The sequence below is a fragment of the Gouania willdenowi genome, chromosome 7 (genome assembly GCF_900634775.1).
Source record: "Gouania willdenowi chromosome 7, fGouWil2.1, whole genome shotgun sequence".
Lineage (NCBI taxonomy): Eukaryota > Metazoa > Chordata > Actinopteri > Blenniiformes > Gobiesocidae > Gouania > Gouania willdenowi.
Window position 1 is genome coordinate 19,171,775 of NC_041050.1, and position 19,492 is coordinate 19,191,266.

Genomic DNA, 19,492 nt, shown 5'->3' on the forward strand with positions numbered 1-19,492 from the left:
ATAGTGTGACATGAATTATTAATGTTCTTAGCAGGTGGAAAACAAAACTTTATTCAAAGATTCATAGCCTCTGGTCACAATGACACTGCTTGTAATTTTAAAGAAAGCAAGGCACTTAGAAGAATAGGATACAATTTGGGGGAAAAGCAATAGGAAGTCCAAGAGTAAGAGCAGACCTCAGGGAAAACCTGACGTCAAACTGCTTACTCATTCAAACCAATAGCTTGTTTTCTCCAGTCCTGATTTGTTAGTGGCACACCCTCAGAGGAAAGGCAAAGCACGTCGCCCCAGTCCTCAGTGTGTCTCAACGAGAGCCAGACATGGACTACGACGAGCAGGTAGGCTTTTTCAATTTGACACATTTAATATTATTAATATTAATTAATATAAAGGTTTGTGTCTACATTTGTGTGCACATTGTATTCAGTGTACAAACAAATCTAGCATTGTTGTCATGACTATACTTCATTCTTTTTATCCATTTTTAAGTATCACTCAATAGACTTATTCTCAACTGTAATACATACAACTGATTTAGGTTTTGCAATGATTGTAGCACACCAAAAAGCAAAAAAGATGACAACAACATGCTTTAACTATAGAATAAACACGTTGACTGCCATTGTAATTTAGCAATGCAGCCGAGCCTGTTTCTTTGTGGATAGGGAGTGGCGAGGTTGTTGAAGATATGTCACAATTTGCTTCTTGACATTCACTTGAACTTTATTTGTTGTAAATACAGCTGAAGGAGATTGAGTCCACTGCAAAATTTGGTGACCTGATAGAATTTTCCTACCCCATTGGATACTCACACTGGGCATTGTATGATGAAGATGGATATGTTGTCCATTTTGCTGTTGCAGGTGAGGAAAATTAACCCTGGTATTTACATGGCATTGTTTCCTCCAATCACACTTTGCCAGTACGGTCAATTCAGTAAAAAAGGGTAGTGCACAAGTCTGAGGGAATCTGTGTGAGAGATTATTCACAGTGCTTTTTGGTCTCCCTTTGTAGAAGGAGAATAATCAGAATTATCAGAGCAATAATTAAAAGTAAATAGTAATCATTTTATTTACACTAAATCCTCTGCACATTCATACATCTAAAGTTACTGTAAAGTTATTACCACTGGTGTATCATTTTCTATAAACTCCATTAGCCTTTAGGTGTTTGGAGGCTTCACTGGAAGTCAGTGGGATCTCTCACAGCTAAATACTCTAGAGAACATGTGTCAAACTCAAGGCCCTGGGGCCAGATTCAGCCCTTTGCGGCATCCAATTCGGCCTGTAGGAGAAAGTGAAAATTACAGAGAAAACATCTAAATGAGCAAATAATTCAGTTCCATATCTCTGTATACACAAATTCAATGAAAAGCCATAATATTTGCAGGGACACATAATTTTCCCATGCCTATATCACACAACTGCAGTAATTTGTACTGCAATCACAAAACTATTGCAAGAACTGTTTATTTTTCTGAAATCCTGCAATATCCTACAAAACTTCCAGAAATTATACACACATTTGTCACAAAATGAAGAATTAGTCTTTTGACTAAAATGCAACTTAATTTTGATCAAAATTTAGTCATCAGCACTATTTCAGATAGTTTTAGTCAGCTACAGTAAATGACATTCAGAATTTAGTCGACTAAATCTGTTACAGATATAGTTGACTAAAATATTCAGGATTAGAGTTAATGCATTTTTTCTAAAGATTCAATTAATGTTTATCAACCTGATATGGGATGATATTACTGTAATGTAATGCAACACAGATAGATTTGATGTGATCGATGTGTAAGACCTCATGTTCACATTGTTCCTTAGGATTTCGTCCTATGTGGAGAAATCATAGTTTTGTTTTTATTAGTTGACAAAAATATCAATATATTTTGATTTACCGGTAGTTTTTGTCCCTAGATACTTTTTATTTTATTTTTTTTTAATTAGTCATAGTGTAGTGATTGTCACTTAAAATGTAGTCGACAAAAACTATATGATGAAAGTTTTAGTCAGTCATTTATTGAATTGATAGATAGATAGATAGATAGATAGATAGATAGATAGATAGATAGATAGATAGATAGATAGATAGATAGATAACCAGACAGACAGACAGACAGACAGACAGACAGACAGATAGATAGGGAGGTGGAACAGCTGGCTCTCTGGTGCAGTCAGAACCATCTGGAACTGAACCCGCTCAAGACTGTGGAGATGACAGTGGACTTCAGGAGAAATCCCCCCCCACTCCCCCCCTTACCATTCTGAATAGCAAAGTGGCTACCGTGGACTCCTTCAGGTTCCTGGGATCCACAATCTCACAGGACCTGAAGTGGACCTCCCACATAGACACAACCAGGAAAAAGGCACAGCAGAGGATGTACTTCCTGCGACAGCTGAGGAAGTTCAACCTGCCCCAGGAGCTGCTGATCATGTTCTACACCTCCATCATTCAGTCTGTTCTGTGCACCTCCATCACTGTCTGGTTTGGATCTACAACCAAACTAGACAGACACAGACTACAAAGGATAGTCAGGACTGCAGAAAAGATCATTGGTGTTGATCTGCCCTCCATCCAAGACTTATACCTGTCCAGGGTCAGGAAACGGGCAGGTAGCATCACTGCAGACCCCTCACACCCTGCACACAATCTGTTTAAACTCCTCCCCTCCGGCAGACGCTACAGATCACTGTACGCCAAAACTACCCGCCATAAAAACAGTTTCTTCCCCCAGGCTGTCACTGTGATCAACTCTAAACAGTCATAGAGTGTCAAACCCATTCTGTTACTGTGAAATAACCTGGAACTAAACATAACAACCCTGGATTAACCTGTCACTGCGAAATGTTCATGGACATAATTTTTTCATTTAAATGTTCACCTGCACTACTCATCAATGCACTACTGCACTATTATCTTATTATTATTATTATTGTATTTTTATTTTATTTCATTATTATTATTATTATTATTACTATTATTATTATCTTGTTATTTTTATTTAGTTTGCACATATTAGTCTAACTACTCTTATATTTATGTTTATACTTCTTTTTTTATTTATTTTATTTATTTTTCTTTATTCTAGTTGATTGTTATTATTTAATGTTACACTACCTGAGAGAGCACAGGTCACCAAAAGAAATTCCTCGTGTGTATTCATACACCCTTGGCCAATAAAGTTGATTCTGATTCTGATTCTGATAGATAGATAGATAGATAGATAGATAGATAGATAGATAGATAGATAGATAGATAAATAGATAGATAGATAGACATCAATCTCGATACCGTCAATATGAAAGTGTCACTTCTTCTCAAGAAACTACTGCGGATCCGTGAAATTTCAAACTCATATTGCACCGAAAAACCATTACCAAAAGGCATCTGCTCTCCCTCCTCGGGCATCTCAATTATGCCCTGCGTGTCATACCTCAGGGTCGCTCATTCATCTAGCGTTTATTGGACTTGGCTTCCTCCGTACCTAATCGTCATGATTCAATATCCTTAGATGAAGGGTGCTTCTCCGACCCAAGGTTTTGGTCACATTTATTAGACAGTTGGAATGGCTTCACATTCTTCTATGACGACATCATGGTCTCTTCCAATTCCCTGTCATTTTTCACAGATGCAGCTCCATCTGGGGGGTTCTTCAAGGGCAGTGGTTCGCTGTCCGTGTGATAGATAGACAGATAGATAGATAGATAGATAGATAGATAGACAGATAGATAGATAGATAGATAGATAGATAGATAGATAGATAGATAGATAGATAGATAGATAGATAGATAGATAGATAGATAGATAGATAGATAGATAGATAGATAGGTAGATAGATAGATAGATAGAATAGGTAGAATAGATAGATAGATGGATAGATAGTAAATTTCAAAGTGATATTCAGACCTTTGATTGTTAGTGCGTCTACGCCCTACGCCACTCTCAGGCACCATCCACTCCCATTTTCAGGCAAAACAGTTAATGTGATTTATTTTTGATAATGAGATTGAGAAAAAGTCCCAATTTTAGTGTCTCTCTTGGGCCCCTACCACCTCTGTAAAGGTAGTTCATCCAGTCAATATGTGTATATTTCCCACATATGGATTATAATTATTTTTTTTAAATCCTCTTCGTAATCAATTTTATGGGAACTAGACCCTTAGCGTCTTCTACTGATGATCAGCTACTGATGGTAAATTTAAGCCCAAGTTCATTTAATTGTGAAGGTGAATGTTTGTGGTCTCTATAATGAATTGGTCTGGTAATCTGTGCAGGATGAGGGTTGTTGAATGTACTTTGTCTTACTCTTTAGATGAAGGCCGGCTAATGAACAGATTTCGCTCCACACTGGAAGGATGGTTCCCTTTTTGTGGTGACTTACTTATTGGGCAAACAAAGATCCGCAGAGTGCCTATCCGTGAGGTGACGGTCCCACAAGGAGTCCACGTGTTGATAAGCAACAACCGCCACAGCTACGTGGCATCAGATCCAGAGTCCATAAGACAACGCATTGACGCACTTCTGGATCAAGACTTCAAATACGATCTTTTCTTTTTGAACTGCGAGCACTTCGCTACTTTTCTGCGCTACGGAAAGGCTGTCTGCAACCAGGTATAGTTTCTTCTGTAGAAAATGTTATATTCTATTCTAAGGGAAAGTTTTGAGGTTGTATAAGCTTTTATCAATGGGGACGAGTTTTTATGAGAAAAGATTACTGAGAAACTATGTAATGTTTCCTTTGCAGATTCCATCCAAACTCAAGAATGAAGAGTGTGTGAAAGCGACTACGGTTTTCCAAAATATTGTGAAGTCCAAAGAATCTTCAAAGTTGCCCTGTGACATCGTTTTCTGATTGCTTGTGTCTTCTTCTGCATCTGGTCAAATGTCTTTGTGTATTATATCTTTGGTAGCCAGCATTTTTCTTTATAAAAAAACACGGGTGTTTGGTTAAGTGAGAAAAACTGGAATTAAGGTTTAACTGTCTTAATTTTTTCTTAGATGATCAATTTCTGAGAAGCTATAAAGGATTTTACAGACTAATGAAGGTAACAAAACAAAAACAGATGATGTAGATATGCATGTGTACAGTTCAAACTCAATATGATGCTTTTGTATAGATATTTGTGTGATGTTTGCCCATAAGGACTGACCTGGTTCACTTGGCATGTTTTCTTAACTGGTTTATGTTGTTGATTCAGGTATTAGACTTTTAGCTTGTTCTTTCAAATATGTCTTCATATTTGAAAGGGAACGTGGTTCCAATTTAAAGTGTAAGTACGCCCCCAGGTTTTTGCTGATCTTCCACTCGGGGTTATTTTTAAAAAGTGTCTTGATTATGGGCGTTGCTCCTAGAGTAGTTAAGACATGCCCAGTCTCAGTCGTCCCACCCACATAGCTCTGCACTGTTCTGCATGAAGCTGTCAATCAATGCTCACTAAGGGCTGTGAGAGGAGGATACCAGTCTGTCCTGAAGTCTCTTGATTGTTACTAAATTCATTTATTTTCTCCATCTGCTTATCTTGTACAAGATCATGGGTGGTTTGTTGTTGATTGTCCCACCTGACACTGCCAGGACCAGATGTTAAGTCATAAATTATGTTTTTGTTTTTTTTTTGGTTATGCAGCACGTAACAGGAAAATAACTTAAGTCACCCAGAGAATACGCGTATGGCCAGATTTGAATTGGAACGCCCATATTTCGGAGTCACTCCACCCAGAGTGCGTAACTGGAATCAAGAAGCGCAGTGACTGACTTAAGTACAGGGGCAGAATGTACTTAAGTCATGGGCGGCTGCCCATGTCGCCCATATCAAAAACCGTTGCATCACTCTCCTCCTGTCCAGCATGGGCCTCTTTCATGAATTGAGCTTCAGATCTTCATTTTATTTTGTTATTGGTTTTCATATCAGTTTTATTATAAGTATTTTTTCCATTTTCTCCCATTTTGTTGTGTCTCTGTGGAACAATGCAATTCAACAGGGCAAACATGGCAATGCAGACATGTACCCATGAAGCTAAAGTATTAAAATTAACATAATTTGTTATGAGAAAGGTAGGTCTACTGTACTTTCATTTCTCTGTTTTCAATATAATTTTAAATTATGCCTAACTTCTCGTCACACTTGTAACAGTCCTTTTCACAGTCAAAACTAGTAATATTAGCATGATGAAGGCCTTCCTTAATTTAGAGGTGTACAGTCCTTTAGATATTTTTTTACTTAGACATAACTGATTGTAATGAGCCGACTGTTAGCAGGTTTTGTAGGGCTAACATGAACATCTATCTTACTTGTTCTGATTTGGAAAAAGAAATAAAAAAACATACAAAAAATCATCCAGGTTCATTGATCTCATATTCATTTGCAGTTTTCTCAAAATCAGCAGATTGGAGGACTCTTTGTCCCAAATGGCTTGAGGATCTAAACAGTAGGGCTTGTTTCCAAGGATGCAGTCCACCTCTGACACAATAGAAGCTGTTAACTTTGGAAGAACCTATGGAATGAGAAAAAAACAAAGCATTAATTCAAAATCTTTGATAAAGCAGCTGAAATCAGGGCACGTAAAAATGTTTTTGAGCTGCAAACCCAAACTGTTTTCTTAATGAGACATTAAAAAAGCTAAAATCATGCACATAAGGGTACATTTGAACTCGTTTTTTTCTTCCTGTGTGCTTTGAACAGGCCACATATGGATTAATTAAAGGTCCCATATTATGCTCTTTTTCACCCATCTTCATTTGTTCTAAGAACCCCAACATCATAGTATTTGAGGTTTATTTTTCCAAACTTTTTCTTGAGTTTTAGCCCTTTGAAAAGTGACTTTCTGACCTATTCTAAAACCGGGCTGTTTGAGTGGCCGTGTCTATAGACGTGGACTCCACACAACAGTTCACCAATAGCAATTTTCTTTTACTATTCGCACACTTGTTATAGTTTTCAGCCAAAAAACTGCACATTGCAGTAAAACACATGGCTATTTAGGTGGCTATTGTGATTGTGATTCAGAAAAACACTGTTTCATGAAGTGTGTGTGTGCGCCGCGCAGCAGCAGTATATGTCTGCAGAGCCAGAGCAGCAGCAGCAAAAGCAGAGGAGTTCCAATGCTTACCGAAGCTGCTAAGTCACCTCATAATCTCCTCTAGTGATTTCAGGAATAGTCCATTCAAGGTGATTGTCCACTGTCTTGTCCAACCGCTGTGTGGCACTGTGTCACAAAGACTCCTATCACCGCTCAGAGGAGGACGGCCTATGAAAATGACTCCTTTGGTTAAGTCATGACAGGAGCTGAATCTGAACAGCCTGTAGGAGCGTCATTTTACCAGTGGGTGGGCTGCAGAGAATTCCTTGTTTTCCTCTCCCTGGGAGTTGGCAGGTTCAGGGAGGACCAGTTTATAGATGTAGAGACCAGAAAAACTTGTTTTTCATAATATGGGACCTTTAAAACTCATCTCTATGGAACGGACAAGCTGACCATTTATTCCATCTTAGTGTCCACTGTTGGCAGGAGGGTGCACATGCAACCGAAAAAAATGTCTAGTTGTGTAAGCAATGTTGCCAGATGTGGTGCTTTAGAAGTCTTTTATTCTGAGGTAAAATCCCATAACACTAGAGATTACACCCAAAACAAGGTGTAACTGGGTCATTGTTTTAATTGGATTGATCTTTTTTTTTTTACCTGCACTGCTTTAAGGTTTTCAATCAGCTGGTCAGTTGTAGACGCTCCAAGGAGGACAGAGTTCACCCCCTCATTCCTCAGACACCAAGCTATGAGAAAAATAATCAAAGGGGCTAGTTATGAAGACAAATGCTGTGTCCGATTAGTCCCTCCTTTCTCCTTTACTATCCTGTTATTAGAATTATATTCAGAACACTATAATCATGACATGTTTTCATTGATTCGTGCACTTTGATTTTTATGATCTTACAGTCCTATGAAAAAACACCTTGTGTAACACTTTTATTACACTAACTGTAATTTTTCTGTGTTCCTCGAGTATATTAGCGAGTATATTAACACACACACGTCGATCAGGTGCGCTTCACTATCGATCACCGTCTACGTGACATGCGTGCAGGTATGTGAGTGTGTGAGTGTATAACGGACCACCATTTAGTCCGGTTACAGTCTGTGTCACGACACTTGTCCATAGGGTGGTAGTGACTGTAGTGTTACGCTCTGAGTCAGATCTAAGTGTTTAAATGTTATGTAGACGGTGCTACGTAGTGAAGGTCACCTGATTACTGCAGCTTCACTCACAACACACCTGCCACTACACCTAACTACTGAAAATAGATAAGTTTAGTGAAAGTTAGGCACGTACATGTGGATGGACTGGTGCGCATAAATTTAGAAAGGATTCACATATTTAGAATCACACATCAGAATCACACTACAATGGCAACAAAAAACATTAATTATACAAAGAATGCACAAATGACATAAAACAAAAAAACTAAATAATATTTATACAGGAAGTACACAAAACGACAACAGAAATGCACAAAAATATACCAAAAGGTTCCAAAAACACTCAAAACGACTCCCTAAAACATATATTACAGAGAAATACACCAAACGACAACAAAAATATGAAAATGACTTAAAATACACTAAACTAAACATTTATACAAAAAAATACCCTAAAATGACTCCAGAATCACACTACAATGGCAACAAAAAACAATAATTTTACAAAAAATCCACAAAAAGACAACAGAAAGATACAAAAATACACATAATGACTCCAAAAAACATACATTACAGAAAAATACACCAAATGAAAAAAAATGTAAAAATTAGTAAAAAAAATAAAATAAATATCTGGCCTGATGCTAAGTCAGTGTTTGACAGCACAGTGTCTAGTGTCAACTCAGTGTCAACTCAGCTCAAACTGCTACGTCAGCTAAGGCTTCTTCCAAAGCATCCAGACATTCTTCCATCCTGTCCCTGAATGCGAAACAAGCAGCAGCTGAAGTTGTTGCTACACAAGAAGTTGTAAAGATAACAAATGCACAACATCAACAAAGAGAAGAATTTCACAGACTTGAGGTTGAATAACAAATTCTAAAGGCAGAGAGAGAAGCTAAAGAAAGGTAAATTGAAGCAGAAAGTGCTAGAAAAAGAGCTCAGTTCGTAGCAGAAAGTGCTGATAGAAAAATGAAACTGGAAAGGAAACGAAGAGAAGTAGAAAGACTAGAAGAACTTAAGGGTCATGTCACAGCACAGGCGAGGTTTCAAGTTTATTCAGAATCTCTCTACCAAACGCCCACACTTAACCCTTTAATCAATTCATTTGTTCCCTCCCATCAAGCACCAGTTTCACAAGCTCCTCCTGCACAACAAACCAAGCTGAGTCCACCCATCACCGCAATCCCTCTCATACAACAAACCTCATGCATTCAAGTCCCAACACTCAAGTCTTTCCAACCTCCAGTGAAGCTTCCAATAACCTTGTGAATGCTCTTGCTGAAGCAATCCCAGCTAACTGAGTCCCAATCTCAGAACCTGATGTCTTTAAAGGGGACAAATCATGGTTTTAAATCCTTCCTTTTTACATATAAATCATACAGTTGTGGCCTATATAAAGCGGAACTGCAATGCTTGGGTCTGAATTCCTCATTATTATAGCTCCACAGGCCCCTTTTCTACCCCTTTTCTGATGTGCTTCTGAGAGAAACTCGTTTTGGTGCGGTCTCTTTAAATGCAAATGAGACACCATACCCCATCCCCTCTTCAGGTGACACTCGGTTCAACTCCACCCTGCTCGGCCATTTTTGTAGTTTGATAGAAGAGATATGGTTATGTAGCGGCGCATAAACTTTTTATTCAGAGGTTATTTACAAAATGTCAACAACGGAAGACTTGTCCATCCAGCCTTACATGTTACAGCCAGAGTCGGACCCGGCGGAGCGAGATGAAAATGAAGATGATGAACCTGCAGAACCCTAACAAGTGAGCTAACACAAGCACCGAGCTAACGCTAGCGCCAAGCTAACGTCACGAAATGCATTTTAATACAGTCTTTTCAAAGACAAAAACGGCAAAATGAAATGACTAATGAAAACTTTAGACTTAAATTAAATCACGTAGGCCATATCATCAAGGATCTAAAACGAGCAGACAGCGCTAACATATGAAGTCTGAAGACGGTGCAACTACTAATGCCAACAAAACAATGACAGGGACGTCTTATCATCACACTTTTTAGCGTTATTACCGAAGTGCTCTGTTCGTCGTCTCCAAAGATAGAAGGAATTGACCCCTCAATCAGACGAAGATCTTTCGGCAAATCCTTCTTTATACTGGCGGAGGTTGCAGAAGCGGTCATCCTTGAAGTGCTTCGCGCACACAAAAATCACCTTACCCACAGATCCATCCAACAACCGAACATTTTGACTTATCCTCTCGTAACTTCAGCATCCTTGAGCTTGGACTACAAAATAAAAGCGAGAAATAAAAATGGCGGATTGCTCGAAGTGTTGGACCTGGAGTTGATGTACTAATTTGGCAGTTCCGCTGCAAATACTGTGATGTAATAGTTCAAAAAATGTAATAGAGAATAGAAAAATCGAAACAGATTGAAAAACATGAGCAAAACAGAATATAAAGATATCAACGAAGCACCTGAAGAGACTAATTTGATTTTTTCTGTACTTCTAAGCACTCTAAATATACAACAAAATGCATTTAAGGGCTAAAAAAGTGGATTTAGCATGATATGTCCCCTTTAAGGGAGATCCACTCAAGTACAATGATTGGAAACTTTCATTTTGTACACTGATAAATCCAAAAAATCGGCCAACTCAAGAAAAGCTCTTCTTTCTATGCAAGTATGTTGGTGGCTCAGCCAAGAGAGCTATTGAAAACCATTTCCTTGTAGGAACAGAAACAGCTTATCGAGCCACCTGGGACATACTTGAAGATAGATTTGGTAATTCATTCATAGTTGCTAAGTCATATCGTGATAAAATACATGCATGGCCTAAAATTGATCCGAAGGACAGTGAAAATCTTTGTGACTTTGTTGATTTTCTGAGCAGTGTAGAATCAGCTATGCCATATATACAAGGTCTACAAACACTCAATGACTGTGTGGAAAACCAAAGGATCACAGTCAATCTACCTGATTGGTTGACTTCTCGCTGGAATAGAGAGGCTACAATTTACCAAGATAATCACAACATGTTTCCTGACTTTAAACACTTTGTGAGATTTCTCAACATGGAAGCTCGAATTGCATGCAATCCCATTACATCATTATATGCAATACAGCCAACTGACCAAGAAAGATCAAAGCTAACCGAATGAGAACAGTCCAAACATCAACGAAATCAAAACTTTAGTGTGAATGCTTTTACCACAAATACAAGTGAAAAGACAAGCATTACATGCATTTTTTGCAAGAAGAAAGGCCATACACTGCATAAGTGTAGCAAAATTATGGAAAAACCAGTCAAAGAAAGGGTTAAGTTTGCACGACTGGAGAAGTTGTGTTTTGGCTGCCTGAAGATCAGCCATAACTCCAAGGCTTGTACATTCAGGAGTGTGTGTGCTTTATGTGAAAAACGCCATCCCACTTGCTTACATCATGATTATGGTAAAGAAGTAAAGAAGAAGGAAGAAAGATCAAATGAAAACAAAGAAGTAAAAAGCTATCAATCAGAAAATACAGAAACACAGCAAGCTACATCTAATCAAGTTGTTCAAGAGAAGAGCAACACTCATATTTCATCCATTTCTCCAGTCTACATCTCAAAAAATGAACCAGAAAAGGAAATTTTAGTTTATGCTTTACTTGATAGTCTGAGCGACACAACTTTCATCCTGAAAGATACAGCAGAAATATTGTGTCAAGAAAGAGCCAATAAAACAAAAAATGTCAACGATTACATCAAAAACAAAGCTGGTAAACAGCCAAAAGATGAAAGGTGTTATGGCAATAATTATATTTATCATCATATCATCAAATATTCATGTGTACAATTTGTCATGTGTTAATACACAATGACTGCATTATATCATTGTGCTTTTGAACAGAGACATTGCTTCTTTGCTGAGTCATGTTAGATTAGCAGTACATACAGATTGTATTGTATCCACAGTGCCAGCAACACACAGTCTCTGCTGAAGGCCTCATTCCAAAAACTCACAATCTTTCACATACACACACAGATAAGAACCCCGGCCTGAACCTTCAAGGCCAAACTCAAACTCACATACAGATACGAACGCACACACACTATCAAGACAGATATCAGTGGCGCCAGCCTTCCTCAATACATCCACCTCTTCATCATTCTCCAACGTCTCCACTGTTGGGAGCATCTGACCCCCTCCGTTTCCTCTCTCAGGGTGGAACTTTTTCTCTATCTGTATAAAGCTTAAGCTGTGGAACTTTCCCGGAGAGTAGCTGGCTACTTGCCCTCCCTACAGAATGGAAGCTTTTTTGTACACTTTTTCATTTAGTTTATAATAAATCCTTTTTTATAAAATCATCATGCTTTGACTGGACATCATCATTCAAGCAGGGCATAAATCATGTCTCCAAATGAGGTCAACCGCAAATTTGCCGTGACAAAGGACTACAAGTAAGAGGCATCAACTCTAACACTAAAATCAAACTTCCAAAAACTTATATCAGAGAATACATACCAGCAAACAGATCCCACATTCCCACAAGCACAACTGCTAGGAATTGGTCTCCCGAGATGTCTCCCGAGCTCGACTGTAAAGTTGGATTGTTGATTGGCTATATTTGTCCACAAGCCTTACTTCCCAGAGATGTCATTACAGGCAGTGAAAACCAGCCATATGTAAGGTCTGTTTTAAGTTGGAGTATTATTGGCTGCAGCAGCACTGATTTTTTATTGTGACCCGGAAGATGAAATTGGTGTCATCATGAAGAAAGTCCTGCCCAACACAAAGCCCTTCTCTGAATTCAAGTCCAAGGTCCATTTTGTTTATCAAACTCAAGTCAAAGAAATTATAAGTCCAGCAGATATGCTTAAGGTCTTTGAGTCAGATTTTGCAGAGAAGCTCAATGAAGAAGTTCTGTCACAAGACGTTATAAGGTTTTTGGCAAAGTTGAAAGAAGGCATCAAGCAAAAGCCTTATAGGCATTACGAAATGTCGTTGCCTTTCAAAGAGGAAAGTCCAAGTCTGCCAAATAACAAAGTGTGCAGAACATCAACTCAGATGTCTAAAGAAACGGCTTAAGAAAAACAAGCAATATCATATGGACTATGTGGCCTTTATAGATGACATGATAACAAGAGATGATGCTGAAAAGTTTCCAGAGTCACAGTTAGACAATTACACCACGTGGTATATTCCTCATCATGGGGTTTACCACCCCCAAAAGCCGGGAAAGATTTGTGTGGTATTTGATTGCTCGACAAACTTTCAAAATACATCATTGAATGAGCATCTACTCACCGGGCCAGACCTTACAAACACCCTTGTAGGGGTCGTTTTCACAAAGGACAAGTAGCCATCATGTGTGATGTAGAGGGTATGTTCCATCAATTTCATGTTGCTTTAAAGGACCAAGACTACCTCCGTTTCCTGTGGTGGGAAAAAGGCAACATGGAATCTCCCCCATCAGTGTTCCGAATGAAGGTTCACTTCTTCAGTACTGCATCGTCACCTGGTTGTGCAAATTTTGGGCTCAAACACCTGGCCACAGATGGAGAAGGCAAGTTTAGTGAGGCAACATTGAGGTTCATACAGCGTAACTTTTATGTTGACGATGGACTGACGAGTTTGGACAGCTTATTAGAGAGGCAAGAGAACTCTGTAATACTGGTAAGCTCCACTTACACAAATTCATTACCAATAACAGAAGGGTTCTCGCCACAATCCCAACATCAGAACGTGTTGAGAGTGCAGCTGACTTAGACCTGGCTTTGGGAGAACACAAGATGGAACAAGCTCTTGGAGTTCAGTGGTTTATTGGCTCAAATATGTTCCAGTTCAGTATAAGGGTAAAATAACATCCTTTTACCAGAAGAGGAGTACTGTCAATGCTAGCCTCAATTTTTGATCCTCTTGGATTTGTGGCACCTATAATCTTAAAAGGCAAGCAGATTCTTCAAAGGATGTGCCAAGACAAAGTAGGATGGGATGAGCCACTTCCTGATTACCTCAAGCCACGTTGGGAAGCATGGCTCCAAGACCTTCGTAATCTATCTTCGGTAGAGATACCTTGACGATACATACCGTTGACAGCCAAAGAAATTCAGCAGTATGAACTCCATAATTTTTCCGATGCTAGTTTTTCTGGCTATGCAACGTCTTCCTACCTTAGGGATGTTTCAAAGATTAGTGAAGTTCATGGCACCCTTGTTATGGGTAAGGCAAGGATTGCACCAACAAAGGTAACAACAATCCCAAGAACAAGAACAAGTGATCTACTAAAAAAAGCAGGCTAAAATGGTTAGTTTCTACTCAATGATTCCATGTGTATTAGCTATGATACCAAGAAATGCTAATTCTGTAAAATAGCTAATATCTGTTGTTTGTTTGTCTGAACTTAGTTCTACGATGTTAATAAACATCAGTGAAGAACCTGGAGTCTTGAATCCAATCAATGGGCGGCATAACCCCTGTTGAATGAAAATACCGACTACCTGGGTCTCCAGTGAGCGGATTCGGACTCTACCTGAGAATGATGCATGTATCCGAGCACTTTTTTAAAACCGATGAGAGAAACAGTATTAAAGCGACAGAGCTCCTCTGCTTCCACACTCCTCTCCCATTGATGGACTCTCTGAACGACAAGCCTTGACTTCCATGGTCTCCAGCAGACTCTACCTGGGAACGACGCACATATTCAGACTCAAGGAGACCATGGCTTTCCGCTGATCTGAGCACTTTTGTAAAACTGATGTGAGAAACAGTATCAAAGCGACAGACTTCCTCTACTTCCACACTCCTTCTACAAGCTTTTAACTTTTGATTTGGTATGTATTTTCTGTATTTACTTTATTGTTGCTGTTGCTGACTTGTGTAGTTGTTTTAACTGTAAAGTGTCTGAGTTTTTGAAAAGCGTTTATAAATAAAATGTAATATTATTATTGATGGGACAAGAGATATTTCTGAGTGTGAAAAGGACAGTATAAGTTCTCACTTTGAAAAGGTACATTTACGAGGTACACCATTCACTAACCAGGTCCATGATTATTTTTATTAAGCTATTTTTTTAATTCAATTTACAAATTTGAAGGAAGTGCACAAGATGGATAGGTCGATAAGTGAACTGGAGTAACGCCATCAGCTGAAACAGTTTGAAAATTCAAGAGAAACCAGAATTTTTAGCTTGTGTGCAGCATTAGCTTTCTGCCTCGGCGACCGATACCACTGTTACGCAAAAAATCTTTCAAGGAATCAATGCTCCAAGGTGTAAAATAATCGAAATCTCTGTCAGACTCGCTTCCTACACTGTCAGCCATGGCAAGTACAGTATATCCCTCTTGACCTTTGACCTAATGCGGAAGAACTGAACCAGTGGGAGAGTGTGAAAAGGCTTTTCTTCACTCTACTCTGACTGAGTTTGTTGGTCCATTTTATTGTCAACCCTCATGTGTGACATGTTGTCACATAGCACGGTTTGTTTTCCTTTCAGTCAGATTTTTTATTTCTGTTGGTTATTTGCATTTGTTTTATGGACTTTGTTACCTCTGTCAATGAGGTTATTTTTTTTGCTGGTGTAGCCGGATGTAGTCACCACTGAGTGTCACTCTCCCACTGCGTGTCACTGTACACAGGCTTAGGCTGCTGATTGCTGTCGCTTTAAGAGCAGAGTATCACCGTCTTTTCCTGGTTCCCTCTCGGTGGCGGTGGTAGCCTGGTTCATATATATATATTAGGGCATCGAGAAACCAAACTTACAGGACTACATTTGTTGGATGCCACCAAAACCTATGCAAATCCCCTTTCTTCTTTAAGTCAACCAATTACTGGGAAGAAATTCTAACTAATTTGTGCAGCATTACATTTACAGCCATTGAATTGATATTATTTACAGCAGTTTACTCCTTCAGGTTTGTAAAGACCCCAGTAGATTTTGAAGACATGTAGGGTTGGGACTGGGGTGAGTTTTACATTTAGTGAGGCACGTGAAGAAGGGGGGATTCCATTTTTATATTTTCCTGAGATGATCCCACAAGCAAGAGGAGACCATGTCATAGCTCCAATACCTGCAGAAGGAAAGTTTTAAGTATTTCAAAAGTAAATATTTATTGATGGCCAAACAATACTTTACAAATATGAGACACCAGTGATAGGTCATCTAAACACACTTGCTTTGTGACAATCAGATGAACAATAATTTCAAAACATTAGATTAGGGACCACCACATAGGCTAAAATATTTTCACTCTAGAAACCATTTAAATATTTAAAGCCAGCACAGATCACCTGATGGTAAATATTTTTCAAAAACGGCTGGGACTTATTTTCATACTTGTCAATTTCACAGGGAAAATGTTACAAACAGGAAGGGGGTGGTCATCAACCACCACTCGTCTGAATCACACTTAGGAAAAGTATATCATTGGCAGTGGTGGACAGTAACAAAGTGCATTTACTTAAGTACCTTAATTAGTATTTTCAAGTATCTGCACTTTACTTGAGTACAATTTAAAGGGATACTTCTAACTTTCACTGCACTACATTTGAAGACAAATGTACTTTTTATTCCACTACTTTTCCATTGATGCCCTCATTACTGAGTACTTCAGACTTACCTTCATTTGTGTTGTTCTGTGAATAATGGTGATTTGTTTCATTTGATAAAGTTTTATTAAATAGAAACCTAATGGGTACGTTGTCCATCAGTGATTTTTTTTTTTTATTGCAAATATGATGAGGAAATTGTTTGAGGTTTTTAATCAGCTTTAATACTTAACAATTTTTGTAATGCAAATACTTCAGCACTTTCACTTAAATAGTGTTTTGACTTTGCAACTTTTACTTGTATTGGAGTAGTTTATGAAAAGCAGTATCTGTACTTTAACTGAAGTACCACAATAAAGTTCAGTACTGTATCCACCTCTGGTCATTGTTGATGTGTGACACTTACCTTTCTTGTGGTAGAGGTCAGGAAGTTGCACCTCAACCTTCTGCTTTTGGAACATATGATATTCAGCTTGTTCACAGCTCGATGGGATCTGGTTAAATTGACGTGCCACAGAGTACGCCTCCTGTAGAGTCGAATGGCAGTTTGCAACAACAGAGCTATTTAAAGTACAATAATAAGAGAGGTGAAAAAAGAAAAATGTGAATTAATCACAAAGGAGACCTAAGCTACACACTATGATTTCTATTGAGGTTCAACGTGACGTGCCCCAGTACATGGCCATTCCCTGGTTAATCACATTGGTCATTGCTCACACAGTCTCTTAAAAATCAGAACAGAGAAACAGATTGCCAAAAAAATTAACAACACCCTTGACACAGATGACCAGTACAGGGTTGTATTACTTGAGTCCTGGACTCGGACTCAAATCCGACTCCAGTCCCGATATGTTGGGCTCATAACTCAACTCGGACTCGTTTGCTGATGACTCGGACTTGAACTCGGACTCAAGCTCTGGCTGCATTAGGAGGAGGAGGACTCAAGCTTATTTATCAATAAATATTTCATTAATTTACATGTTTTTTTTATTTCTTATTTCTTCTAGTATAGATAGTAGATGCTGTTGCTAATGCTACTTTGACTGTTGATAACGTTGTCATAGGCTAACTGCTAAATAACAACAACGGTGGCCTCTAAAGTTACTCAAACTTTAGGTTATTCGCATAACCCTGGTTATCTGAGTAATATGAGTGAGATGTCTCACTATTGGGATGCTCGCCCCCGCTGGCAGGACTCAGAAGCGAAATCTCTTTATGCCAATCCTGATTGGCTGGTGAAATGTATCCATCCATTGCAGGTAGTCTCATCTACTATAAGTAGCGTGGGCGGAAGATACTATGCCATTCAAAATAAGCACTTTTTCTTACTCACACAGCAAGAAGGGTTGTCTGGTGAGACATTTCACTCATATTACTCGGAGAGATAATACTCAATGTTCAATGTCTCACTATGGGATGTGGTAGCTCCCGTATTGCAGACAAGTTTATCATGCGTACACCAGCTCACAGGGCAAGCACTGTTTCAATCAGGACAGGAGAACTACCTGCGCAACACACGGAGCGGAGACATCCAGCCTGTAAAACCGGACAAAAGTGAGGGGCGAGGACCAGCTCGCAGCAGCACAAATGTCCTGAACAGACACTCCCCTGAACAAGGCCCAAGATGTGGCTAAACCCCGAATTGCGTATAAACCAAAGCGATTCACCACACAATGTGACAAGCTTTCCTTCATGGGGCTGAGTCCAAGAAACAAAGAGCTGATCCCTCCTCCTGAAGCTCCCTTACATGTCCGCATAAGTGCGCACCGCGCACACCGGACACAACACATGAGGCCGCTGCTCACCTTGTGCGGCAGAGAAGCCTGTGAGGTCAATAGGTGAATATGAGCCCACCACCTTTGGCACAAAGCCTGGGTTGGGCTTCAAGACAATTTTCACACATCACCCGGGAACAGCTGAGCGCACGACGGGTGCACTGACAGCGCGTGGATGTCACTGACTCATTTAGCTGATGCTAGAGCTAGTAACAACACTGTTTTCAGGGACACAAACTTCAAGTCTGTTTCCCACAACGGTTCAAAGGGAGGACGCTTAAGTCCCCGTCCACCAGAACCACAGCCAAATGCCATGGTGGCACCAGCGGCCTGAACACGGAGAGGAGTTTGCGTGCTCCTTTCATAAAACGGCACACCAGTGGAGGCTGGCTTGCAGTTTTATCCCCAAAGCCCATGTGAAATGCAGCAACTGCTGCCAAATACACTTTCACTGTGAAGAAGGCTTTCTGTTTGTCAATCAGATCCTCCCGAAATGACAAAAACACTCCCACCTGACTTAGGGGGTGTGTCCCATCTGGCGACACCACCCTCAAACACCCTCCACTTACAGTCATACAGAGACCTAGTGGTGGAAGCTCGAGCACTCTGTATAGTGGAAAGCACACGCTGTGAGAGTCCCACGGCTGACAGATTGCGCCACTCAGGGGCCAAGCCCATAGTGCCGGGCGCTCCGGGTGTGGGTGGAAGACTGTGCCCTTCCCTTGTGACAGCAGGTCCCTGCACAACAGGAGTTGCCAGGGGCGAGCACACAGCAGCCAGTATATCTCCGCCAGCCAGTGCGTTGCAGGCCAATGCGGAGCCACCAAGATCAGGCTGGGGCCATGCTCCCTCACCCTGGGGAGCCTAGGAGGCAACAGGAGAAAATTGTAGAGCAGCACACTTGGCCAATTGTGTGCTAGTGCATCTAAGCCGAGTGGAGGACCTGTGTTGGGTAGGGAGTAAAACAGCGGGCACTGCGCGTTTTCCTCTGCGGCAAACAGATCCACCTCGGCCCGTGCTTAACGGGCCCACAGCTG

The 19,492-nt window shown here is 39.9% G+C and overlaps 1 protein-coding gene and 1 pseudogene across 1 annotated transcript; one reads left to right on the forward strand and one right to left on the reverse strand.

Annotated features, from left to right (window-relative positions):
• The first annotated feature begins 252 nt into the window (after positions 1-252).
• On the forward strand, positions 253-6,340 carry LOC114467553 (retinoic acid receptor responder protein 3-like). Its single transcript, XM_028453947.1, has 4 exons — positions 253-338; positions 743-863; positions 4,319-4,617; positions 4,751-6,340. Exons 1-4 carry the CDS (start codon positions 321-323, stop codon positions 4,856-4,858), a joined length of 546 nt encoding a protein of 181 aa, XP_028309748.1. The 5' UTR covers positions 253-320; the 3' UTR covers positions 4,859-6,340.
• On the reverse strand, positions 5,711-17,390 carry LOC114466659 (voltage-gated potassium channel subunit beta-1-like; annotated as a pseudogene).
• Positions 17,391-19,492: the final 2,102 nt, after the last annotated feature.